Below are 12,614 nucleotides of genomic sequence, written 5' to 3'. Positions count from 1 at the left end.
AAAGGCAACGTTTATTTATTCCGTATTGGCGGATGGCGGCGGTTTTCATTTTTAGAAAAGCGGCGGATAAGCCGACTGATCCTGGCGCTGCTGCGTCGATCAGACTTTTAAATACGAGCCACAGCGCGTGACTAACGACGGTACTTTAACAGCAGCAGCAAGCTAACCTAACTTCCCAAACGCTGTGGACATCTGAACGCTGATTGGCCGACGCGACACGACGTCCCATCAAAGATGTTCTATTGTGAAGAGCCACCACCACATTTTTTCCGCGCTCGCTGCAAATCTCACGGCAGCGGGCCAGGTGAAAAAAATAAAAAATCGTAACGCGTCTCTGATATTGTTCAGGGGGCCACATGGGGACCACTGCTCAGGAGAGGAAAGCTGTGAGTCTGTTTGTGACGGGTTCATCACCATGGTGACCAGTGAACAGGTTCATCACCATGGTGACCAGTGAACAGGTTCATCACCATGGTGACCAGTGGATCTTCAGGACCTTTCCATGACTAAACCAAATTTCCATGATTAAACATTTTGTGAAAACTCTGTCTCTACGTGACAAAATGAGAAGATGTAGTATTTAAAATAACAATGAGAATTCCAAAGCATACCGTATATATAGTGTGTAAATTAACATTTGATTAAAACAAATTTGCATTACTTTTCCAAATATTTTGGGATTTTATTTTTTCAATTACTTTTCTAGGCCTGCTAATAGCCATTAAAAAATTCCATGACTTTTCCAGGTTTTCCATGACCGTACGGACCCTGTTTTGAATAAAGGGTTGAAAATGAATGTTTTTTTGTTTTTTTATCCGATTAATCGATAAAATAATCAACCGATTAATCGAATATCAAAATAATCGTTAGTTGCAGCCATAATCGTGACTCTACTTCTCCTGATGTATTCCCTCAGTAAATATTGTAAACATGAGTTTATGTCTCAGTCTCTAGTTTCAAGTCTTCTTCTACACAGCATGATGTCATCATTTATACTTTATGGTCATTTAGAGGTAAACAGACCATAGAGCAGGGGACGCTTTAGGGGCGGGGCTTAATGTGATTGACAGGTAGCTTACCAGAGCCGGATACATGGCATCTCCACGTCACTAATGGGTACATTTTCCTTAAAAACAACTCAGTCTGATGAGACGTGACGCTGGTCAGTGAACCGTATGGAGAACAATGGCCGCTAAGAGAGGTGTGAGAACCTCACTGAGGTTCCCTTATCGGCATGAGAACGCGGTCCTGACAGGAAGTGAGCCGTGAAGGGGAAAGGAGAGAGGCGGCACGGACTTGACCCGGGAAGACAGGAAGTGAGCCGGGAGCTGGACAGGAAATGACTGTCCACTCCCCGGCCAATCAGACGGCCACGTGGAGCGTGTGAGCGAGAGACGATGAGTCGTGTGTGTGTGTGTGTGTGTGTGTGTGATGCAAACTGTACACAATGTCCAACTCCTTCACACAAGCTTCTTGAACGTCTTCCTCTCTTTGTCCACACGCTCCGAGACTCGCACGCCATTGTCTGGAGTTATGCATCTGATACTGTATGTGTGTGTGTGTGTGTGTGGCAGGACACACTGTGGGAATGAGAACCCCCCCCCCCCACACACACACACACACACAGCTATCTGACCCTCGTGGGACTCCTCCGTCTCGTGGTGTCATCGTGGATCACGGCCTCCTATCAGAACCGGACGCCGCCGACGCGCCGCGGCCATAACACTGACAAAGAATGTTTTTATTGTGCCACTTCCTCTTTGTGATGTTCGGCTTCATGAGATCATCCAGCAAAACAAAGACGACTTCTTTATGTTCAACCTGAGCCACTTCTTTGTGGGGTATAAATACCCAAAATGAGACTATTAACCGCCTAGAAATACCTTCAATTGTATATTATTTAAAGTATATTGTTATCGCACGAGAAAAGTGTGATACAAATAAAGGTTATTGTTATTATTTATAGGTCAGAGATGTAATTTTTCTCTATTTTCCCCACATCCTATACTTCATTAATCACCAAATTGATTGATAATAAAAACAATTAGTTATTCGGAGCAACAGGCTAATGTTAGTAATCTTTAACAATAATATTGTATATATATATATATATTATAAGTTATTAATATCTATTATCTTTTCCTACTATTACATTACGGAGGAGCATTTATCATTATCGTGTAATTTCCTTATTGTGTAACTTCAAACATGCAAAAAAAAAAAATCCGGTAAAAATAAAGAGCGGTAACTACCCAGAATCCTTTGCAACCCGCTTAAAAGTGCCCAGCTCAATGCATTCCTCCACAAACAGCTGGGAGCCCGTGTCACTCTCAGCCCTTCAGATTGTCTTGAAGGCTCCTGTGGATCAACACAACAACTTCTCTTCTGAAGTAAACAAAAACACACACCTGGTGCCCAGAGGATAAAGGAATGGTTCTGATTGGTTGGAGCCAAAAATAGACCAATGGGCTTCCTGCGTGGGCGTGTTGACATTCGTCGGACGCGGTGATGTCACCTTTTCACACAGACGCATTGTGTGAATCAAGCCCACAGCTGGGAGGAGGACGTGGACGTATTCAGCAGAGGATGACATCACCACCGCATATTTATAGAAGATTTAAAAATGTGACTTTCAATGCAAAGTTTGCCTTTAATTTTTTTTTAATATATATATATATAATTATTAGACTTTCAAATGCTCTCAAGTGTTAATAATTCTTTCTTTAACCTTAAATTAAGTATATTAATTAGTCAGTGTAATATTTTAAGCCCTGATAATGTTTGAAACTATATATATATTAAAATAACACTTTTAATAAGCTAGCAAGCTGATGTATTGCTCACCTGTTGTCGGTCGCTTGCCAGGGTAGTGTGTACGAGCCGGGGTGGAGCTGCATGGCAGACAGAGGGGGGGGCGGGGGCAGCGGCGGGGAGTCGGCGGAGGGCAGGCGGGGCGGAGGTGGCGGTGGCGGGGGGGGCAGGGGCGGCTCCGACAGCTTCGCCAGGTGCCAGGAGTTAGGCCGGAGGAGAGGAACGCTGCGCCTGTGAGACAGAGGGGAGGGTTAAGGAAACTCATCTTGACAGAGGCCGATTCATTAGGCAAAAGTAAAGAAATCCTGCATACGTGGAGTTTATGATCTGATTTGTAAGCATATACTTCTATACAACCAGGAGTTGCTCCCTGGTGGTCAGGAGAGAGAATGCAGCTTTAACACATGAAGCATAGACTTCTATACAACCAGAGGAGTTGCCCCCTGGTGGTCAGGAGAGAGAATGCAGCTTTAACACATGAAGCATAGACTTCTATACAACCAGAGGAGTCTCCCCCTGGTGGTCAGGAGAGAGAATGCAGCTTTAACACATGAAGCATAGACTTCTATACAACCAGAGGAGTTGCCCCCTGGTGGTCAGGAGAGAGAATGCAGCTTTAACACATGAAGCATAGACTTCTATACAACCAGGAGTTGCCCCCTGGTGGTCAGGAGAGAGAATGCAGCTTTAACACATGAAGCATAGACTTCTATACAACCAGAGGAGTCGCCCCCTGGTGGTCAGGAGAGAGAATGCAGCTTTAACACATGAAGCATAGACTTCTATACAACCAGAGGAGTCGCCCCCTGGTGGTCAGGGGAGATAAATGTTGTGCTATTTCGAGTCTAATCGTGCCACAGATAAATTAAGCTGATTTCTTAAATTTTCTACGCAGTGAATCACTTTTTCAATTTTGCAACTTCCTCTCGTTTCAAACCCTTTTAATCTTCATTAAATGTGGGTCCTCATACGATGAATCATCCAGACGACAGCCACAGTTCAAGTGTCTCTCAGGACCCGGGCTTTAAATAAAACCTGCAGAGGTACCGGGCCAAGCCGGACTCTGTGGAAACGGCCATTAAAAACTCATCCGACATGGACGGTAAGTTCCAGTGAGTCCCGTGATGTTCACTAATCCACTCATGCAGACTTCCCATCCCGTATGTACGCCAGTGTGTGTGTGTGTGTTTGTGTTTGTGTGTGTGGGGATACAAAGAGAGAAAGCTCATTCTCAGGAGTCTGAATGGACCACGCTGGTTTTGCCTTACAGATTAATAACAGTTGTGAAAACCTCAACGGAAACAAATGAATGAAAACAACAAGCGGCGCTGACTCGGCATTATTTAAAGGACCCGAGACTCGACTTGGACTCGATTGAGTTTAGAAAGACTCAAACTGGATTTGGACTTTCCTGAACCGACTCGAGGCACGGAGTTCACTATCCTGGTTATTCCAGACTTTTAAGAGAGGAATGTGGCCTTGGCTCCACGAGAACCCTTTGTTATTGTTGATAACGCAGGAGAACCTTTTGTTATTGTTCATAACGCAGGAGAACCCTTTGTTATTGTTGATGATGAAGCAGGAGAACCGTATCCAAAATAAACAGGTTCTCGCTCCTTTAGAGGGATTTTATCTGAGCCTCCTGATTGGTCCTCTGACAACGTCCTAAAAGTATCCTGAGAAAGTTCATACAGAGCTGTGTGTGTCTGTGTGTGTGTGTTCGTATGTATTTGTCTGTGTGTGTGTGTGTACGTGTGTGTGTTTTTGTCTGTCTCTGTGTGTGTGCGTCAACTTGTGTGGGAACCGTCTCATAAATACTATTATCAAACCCAAGTTTAGCTTTTCAGAGAACGACAACAGGAAAATCCAAACCAACGACTCCAAAGTCAGACGGAGAACAATAAAGACGAGATAACAATGAAACAAGATAACAATAAGACGAGATAACAATGAAACAAGATAACAATAAGACGAGATAACAATGAAACAAGATAACAATGAGACGAGATAACAATAAGAGGAGAGAACAATAAAACAGGATAACAATAAGACGAGATAACAATAATACAGGATAACAATAAGACGATATAACAATAATACAGGATAACAATAAGAGGAGAGAACAATAATACAGGATAACAATAAGAGGAGAGAACAATAAAACAGGATAACAATAAGACGAGAGAACAATAAAACAGGATAACAATAAGACGAGATAACAATAATACAGGATAACAATAAGACGAGATAACAATAATACAGGATAACAATAAGAGGAGAGAACAATAATACAGGATAACAATAAGAGGAGAGAACAATAATACAGGATAACAATAAGACGAGAGAACAATAAAACAGGATAACAATAAGACGAGATAACAATAATACAGGATAACAATAAGACGAGATAACAATAATACAGGATAACAATAAGAGGAGAGAACAATAATACAGGATAACAATAAGACGAGATAACAATAAAACAGGATAACAATAAGAGGAGATAACAATAATACAGGATAACAATAAGACGAGATAACAATAAAACAGGATAACAATGAAACAAGATAACAATAAGACGAGATAACAATAAGAGGAGAGAACAATAATACAGGATAACAATAAGAGGAGAGAACAATAAAACAGGATAACAATAAGAGGAGAGAACAATAAAACAGGATAACAATAAGACGAGATAACAATAATACAGGATAACAATAAGACGAGATAACAATAATACAGGATAACAATAAGAGGAGATAACAATAATACAGGATAACAATAAGAGGAGAGAACAATAATACAGGATAACAATAAGAGGAGAGAACAATAAAACAGGATAACAATGAAACAAGATAACAATAAGACGAGATAACAATAAGAGGAGAGAACAATAAAATAGGATAACAATAAGATGAGAGAACAATAAGAGGAGAGAACATTAATACAGGATAACAATAAGAGGAGAGAACAATAATACAGGATAACAATAAGACGAGATAACAATAATACAGGATAACAATAAGACGAGATAACTATAATACAGGATAACAATAAGAGGAGAGAACAATAATACAGGATAACAATAAGAGGAGAGAACAATAATACAGGATAACAATAAGAGGAGAGAACAATAAAACAGGATAACAATGAAACAAGATAACAATAAGACGAGATAACAATAAGAGGAGAGAACAATAAAACAGGATAACAATAAGATGAGAGAACAATAAGAGGAGAGAACAATAATACAGGATAACAATAAGAGGAGAGAACAATAATACAGGATAACAATAAGAGGAGAGAACAATAATACAGGATAACAATAAGAGGAGAGAACAATAATACAGGATAACAATAAGAGGAGAGAACAATAAAACAGGATAACAATAAGACGAGATAACAATAAGAGGAGAGAACAATAATACAGGATAACAATAAGAGGAGAGAACAATAAAACAGGATAACAATAAGACGAGATAACAATAATACAGGATAACAATAAGAGGAGAGAACAATAATACAGGATAACAATAAGACGAGATAACAATAATACAGGATAACAATAAGAGGAGAGAACAATAATACAGGATAACAATAAGACGAGATAACAATAATACAGGATAACAATAAGACGAGATAACAATAATACAGGATAACAATAAGAGGAGAGAACAATAATACAGGATAACAATAAGAGGAGAGAACAATAATACAGGATAACAATAAGACGAGATAACAATAATACAGGATAACAATAAGAGGAGAGAACAATAATACAGGATAACAATAAGAGGAGATAACAATAATACAGGATAACAATAAGACGAGATAACAATAATACAGGATAACAATAAGACGAGATAACAATAATACAGGATAACAATAAGAGGAGAGAACAATGCCTAATAACCAACATCATGCTTCCTTTATGCTTTTAAAAGCTCTGGGAGGAATATCCACGGTGACATCTCGTCTTCTAGATGTCGTACAGTCTGTCCTGGTTTTAAGTGGCGTCCCTCCTGGTGATGTCATGTTCCTGTTGTTCTCCCTGTTGTTGTTGTTTTGCCTTCAGACGGTCGGCACGACAACGTCACTATCACATATTTGGAGACATCAGATTTGTTGTTTTCTTCTTGTGATAACTCTTTGACGCAGGGGAGACGACAGCGTGTCCTCGACACGCCGAAGACAAAGACACGCTCGCCTCAAAGTGGAGGGATTGACAAACAAACAAACAAACTGAAGAGGCTCAAGCGGAGAGGAGCGAGGATCCTCTGAATGAGCCTCAATGGAGCTGGAATGTAGCGGTCAGAAAACAGCTGACTGACAAAAGGTCAGACACGCATAATCACACACACACACACACACACACACAAGATACAGTGAGGAACGAACAGCAGAGACGGAGCGGTCGATTAAAAGAGAGTGAAGAAGAAGAAGAAGAAGAAGAGCCAGGCGTCATGTGATGGACGTCCTGAGACTCTACCTGAGACTCTACCGGACTCTGGAGCATCCCGTCCCCCGGTCCGGTTCAGGTCCGCTTCAGAGAGCCGAGTGTCTCCTCGGAGAGAAGATGTAACTATATCTATATTTATATATAGTTACACTCTCAAGACCTGTGTCTTTGGTTTGGGGACATCGGAGGAAACGGTCCAAGAGCTGAAGTCCTTCTGAAGAAGTAGAGAAACCACCCGGCTGCTCTCCTCCCCCTCCCCTCTCTGGGAGAGAGCTCTCTCTCTCTCTCCCTCCCTCTCTCCCAGCCTCTTTCTCTCTCTCCCTCTCTCTCTCTCCCTCTCTCTCTCTCTCTCTCTCTCTCTCTCTCCCTCTCTCTCCCTCTCTCCCAGCCTCTTTCTCTCTCTCCCTCTCTCTCTCCCTCTCTCTCTCTCCCTCTCTCCCAGCCTCTTTCTCTCTCTCTCTCTCTCTCCCCTCTCTCTCTCTCCCTCTCTCCCAGCCTCTTTCTCTCTCTCCCTCTCTCTCTCTCTCTCCCTCCCTCCCTCTCTCCCAGCCTCTTTCTCTCTCTCTCTCCCTCCCTCTCTCCCAGCCTCTCTCTCTCTCTCACTGCCAGTCTCTCCCTCTCTCCCAGCTTCTCTATCTCTCCCTCCCTCTCCCTCTCTCCCCCTCTATCTCCCTGCCTCTCTCTCTCTCCCTCCCTCCCTCTCTCTCTCTATCTATCTCCCTGCCTCTCTCTCTCTCCCAGCCTCTCTCTCTATCTCTCTCTCTCTCCCTGCCAGTCTCTCCCTTCCTCTCTCCCAGCTTCTCTATCTCTCCCTCCCTCTCCCTCTCTCTCTCCCCCTCTATCTCCCTGCCTCTCTCGCCCCCTCCCAGGCAGGATGTGTGAGTCAGTGGGAGAGGAAGTATTGTGGAGAGCAGATAAAGTGCTGCTGCTAAAATAATACCCAGAGTTCCACACTGTTATTGTTTGACGAGGGGGGGGGGGGGGGGCAGAGGTACTTCCTCCTGTGTGTGTGTGTGTGTGTGTGTTGGACGGGCGAGGGGGCTTTCTTGACATTTTTTCCTCGGTCTGGCCGAGAGACGAGAAAAACATGACGTGGTGAAAGACGAGGGGCGTGAGAGACGCGGGGGTCTGCAGGAGGTCTGCAGGGGGTCAAGAAGAAGTGAGTGGAGGAGACGGAGGAAGAGGAGGAGACTCGCCCAGAAAGCAGAGGAGCAGTTGGAAGTGGTGGCGCTCCTGGCCCTGTTTCATATATCATATATAAATAAAGGTTTTAATATTCGGAGTGAACCGGCTCCTGGACCACTGCAGCGAGTGTCGCCCCCTAGTGGTGGAACCACAGGAACACGAGGATTGATCCGGACAACAACACTGAACTTGTCCCAAAGGTTCTCAAGTTCACAACAGCAGACAGCCAATGACACGAGGCCCTCGGTGGGCTTCAAAGGGTTCACTGTGTGCGTGTGCGTGTGTGCGTGTGTGTGTGCGTGTGTTAGCAGATTCCTCACATTCCCGGTCTTCCCTTAACTTTGAGAGAAAGCCTAAACAACCCTTTGTGTCGCCTGCAATCAGGAGCTATTTCTTTGCTTGATGTGTGTGTGTGTGTAAGCAGTAGATGCATGTCTAAATGTGTGTGTGTGTCATTCAGAGATCCATAATCAAGGGTGATGAAGACTCATAAGGCAGGGAAAACAAACTGATTGCAAGCGCGCGCGCACACACACACACACACACACACACGCACGCACACACATACACACACGCACACACACACACCAGGTAATCAGTTCAGTGAGACGAGGTCGATGGCAGGAAGGGTGAAGTCTGCTCGGCCATCTGCAGCACAATGCGCCGTTTGTTACATCGTGATCCCCGACGGTGTGTGTGTGTGTGTGTGTGGGTGTGTGTGTGTGGGTGTGTGGGTGCGTGTGAACTTGAGGCACTTAGTTAAGATTGTACAATATCTGATGTTCAGGCTCTGAGAGCTGAGATTGTGAATTTAGAGTTAAAATCTCAAAGATGTTTCTTTGTATTTGGCGTTATTCATTATTATTAATCAACATTATTAGTTATTTATTATTATTTGTTTGTTTATCAGTTAACATCAACTATCAAATCAAAAGTCGGCAACTTGTGATGAATTCAAAAAAATGTTTAGACTAAATCATCAATAACTGGGCGAGTCAGGCTGCATTGATATGGGAATTCTCCCTCTCTCTGTGTGTGTGTGTGGGTGTGAGGCTCGTGTCGTGTATCAGTTTAATGGGCCAGTTAATAAAAACCAGGCCAGAGGAGACAGATAAACTGTAGCAGACCACCCACTGAGACACACACACACACACACACACACACACACACACACACACGCACACACACTGTTCATTATTCTTCATTCTGCTGAATATTTTGAAGGTTAAATTCTCCAAAAAAGAGAAAAGGCAACTTTCACACCTGCGTCACAAACTGTGTGTGTGTGTGTGTGTGTGCGCGCGTGTGTGTGTATATGTGTGTGCGTGTGTATGTGTGTGTGTCTTGAAGAATGTGGGGAATGTGTATTGTTCAGCTTGGGAAGCGGCAGACGATTGTTTCAGTCCTCAGACCCTGTGGCACGAAAATATAAACGGGATGTGTGTGTGTGTGTGTGTAGTCTATGTATGTGTGTGTGTGTGTGTGTGTAGTCTATGTATGTGTGTGTGTGTGTGTAGTCTATGTATGTGTGTGTGTGTGTGTAGTCTATGTATGTGTGTGTGTGTGTAGTCTATGTATGTGTGTGTGTGTGTAGTCTATGTATGTGTGTGTGTGTATAGTCTATGTATGTGTATGTGTGTGTAGTCTATGTATGTATGTGTGTAGTCTATGTATGTGTGTGTGTGTAGTCTATGTATGTGTGTGTGTGTGTGTGTGTGTAGTCTATGTATGTGTGTGTGTGTAGTCTATGTATGTGTGTGTGTGTGTGTGTAGTCTATGTATGTGTGTGTGTGTAGTCTATGTATGTGTGTGTGTGTAGTCTATGTATGTGTGTGTGTGTGTAGTCTATGTATGTGTGTGTGTGTGTGTAGTCTATGTATGTATGTGTGTGTGTGTGTGTGTAGTCTATGTATGTATGTGTGTATGTGTGTGTAGTCTATGTATGTATGTGTGTAGTCTATGTATGTGTGTGTGTGTGTGTAGTCTATGTATGTATGTGTGTATGTGTGTGTAGTCTATGTATGTATGTGTGTAGTCTATGTATGTGTGTGTGTGTGTAGTCTATGTATGTGTGTGTGTGTGTGTGTGTAGTCTATGTATGTATGTGTGTGTGTGTGTGTTTGCTATTTTTCTGACTGAAACAAGCAAGACTACAGCGAGCGAGTCGGCATGAACACATGAGAAGATAAAAAAGATGAAAACAAAGGTATCAAATTAATGCTAAAAAACTAATAAACAAACAAACTGTGTGAACTTTTCAACACTGAGGACTGAAACTGAGCTGGATCACCGAAGAGTGAAATACTTCAGATAATAAAATATATTCAAAATACTCCGTGAGTCAGTTTGCTCTTTAATCTGTAATAATAAATGAGATTTTATAAGATTATCATGTTTATTATCATATGTTTTATTATCATGTTTTATTATCATATGTTTTATTATCATGTTTTATTATCAAATGTTTTGTATGTAAAAAATTAAATAAAATCAAAGCTGTTACGTAATTATAGTTAAAAAAGGACAAAATAGTACATCATTAAAAACAAAGAAAAAACAGTGATTTAAAAACTGTAAATATAAAAAAAGTAAACAAGATTACTAATATTTGTCTCTGAATAAAACTAACAAGCGATACGTTTCTCCTCACGTTTTAATGTCTGTCAAAGTTTTATTTTAACGCAACTTCCCACCGACTCTTAACCCACTCTCCCGTTTCCATCCCTTCATCTCCTCTTCCTGCCCCCCCCCCCCCCCCCCCAGACCTCGCCAAAATAAATGTTGAGTGCGTAGCGAAGATGAAACAGAGCCGTCAGCGTCTCTCTTAATGATTATTAATTCTTCTTCTCTCCTCTAGTGTTTTTTGCTGGACAGGAAGTAGAGCGGGGAAACAGGAAGTGAAGCCAACGGTGAGGAATGTCCAACATACACACACACACATCTGACAAAAGGTCGCTGAAAACAGGAAGTAGTAAAGAAGGAACATTTCCATGTCGAGCCAACAAAAACATCCCTCGGCATTCTTTCCTTTCCAGAAATATAATCGGAATGAAAATCTGACACTTAAAGCCCCAAATAAAAAGAGCAGGTCAAAGGTCACGCGCCTATTTTAGGGTTCAGGAGAGAAAAGATGTGCCAGAGTTCCTCCCGCAATGCGATAAAGAAACATGTAGAGAAATGAAATATAAAACAGGCGTGAAAGGGACATTTCTGATTTAATCTGGAGCGGCGGCTATTTGTGGTCGTCACCATGGCAACTGTGAGCAGTTATTAAAACAAGTCAAATCTTCTGAGATCCTATATTCAAATATCAATCCAAGGCAACTGGGATTAAATGTCCGCTGTTTAGACTTAATGGTCAAAGTTTGGATAATTTGGTGTTTTCCATGAAAACTTTTATTTCTCATATTAATTGCAAAATGAATATACAATCTAGTCAAGACATTGACGAGGTTATAAATAATGATTTTTATTGTAAATATTAATGTTGTTCTTCTTGTGGCTCAAAGGAAGGCCAGTTTTATAGCTTCTCTCGCCAGCATAACTGTTTTCAACTGCGCTCACATAAATAGGGTTTTTAAGGGTTTTCTACCCCTCCGCTAGTCTTCTAAGATGGGCCTCTACACACCTCTGTAGAGACTTCATTAACACCAGAGAATAGTCATCTACACATTCACTATGTAGAGAGTTTATGATTAATTTAATATCTTCATTTATAAAAACAGTGCTTTGAAACAGTAGTGTATGTATATATATACATATATAAATATATATACACATATATAAATATATATATATACACACATATACAGGACTGTCTCAGAAAATTAGAATATTGTGATAAAGTTCTTTATTTTCTGTAATGCAATTAAAAAAACAAAAATGTCATGCATTCTGGATTCATTACAAATCAACTGAAATATTGCAAGCCTTTTATTCTTTTAATATTGCTGATTATGGCTACAGCTTAAGAAAACTCTAAAATCCTATCTCATAAAATTTGAATATTTCCTCAGACCAAGTAAAAAAAAAGATTTATAACAGCAAAACAAAATCAAACATTTGAAAATGTGTTTCCAGGTGTTTCGAGTTAATTAGACGATTCAAGTGATTTGTTTAATACCCTACTAGTATACTTTTTCATGATATTCTAATATTT

The 12,614-nt window shown here is 41.4% G+C and overlaps 1 protein-coding gene across 1 annotated transcript in view; it reads right to left on the bottom strand.

The window, feature by feature from the left end:
- Nucleotides 1-12,614, bottom strand: part of shroom4 (shroom family member 4) — a 40,759-nt gene that overhangs the window by 12,123 nt on the left and 16,022 nt on the right. The window contains exon 3 of the mRNA XM_056443262.1: nt 2,845-3,042. Within this exon, the coding sequence (XP_056299237.1) occupies nt 2,845-3,042 (198 nt within the window). The remainder of the gene's footprint in view (nt 1-2,844; nt 3,043-12,614) is intronic.

This window comes from Pseudoliparis swirei, chromosome 21 (genome assembly GCF_029220125.1).
Source record: "Pseudoliparis swirei isolate HS2019 ecotype Mariana Trench chromosome 21, NWPU_hadal_v1, whole genome shotgun sequence".
Lineage (NCBI taxonomy): Eukaryota > Metazoa > Chordata > Actinopteri > Perciformes > Liparidae > Pseudoliparis > Pseudoliparis swirei.
This window is presented reverse-complemented; position numbering and strand designations above follow the sequence as displayed.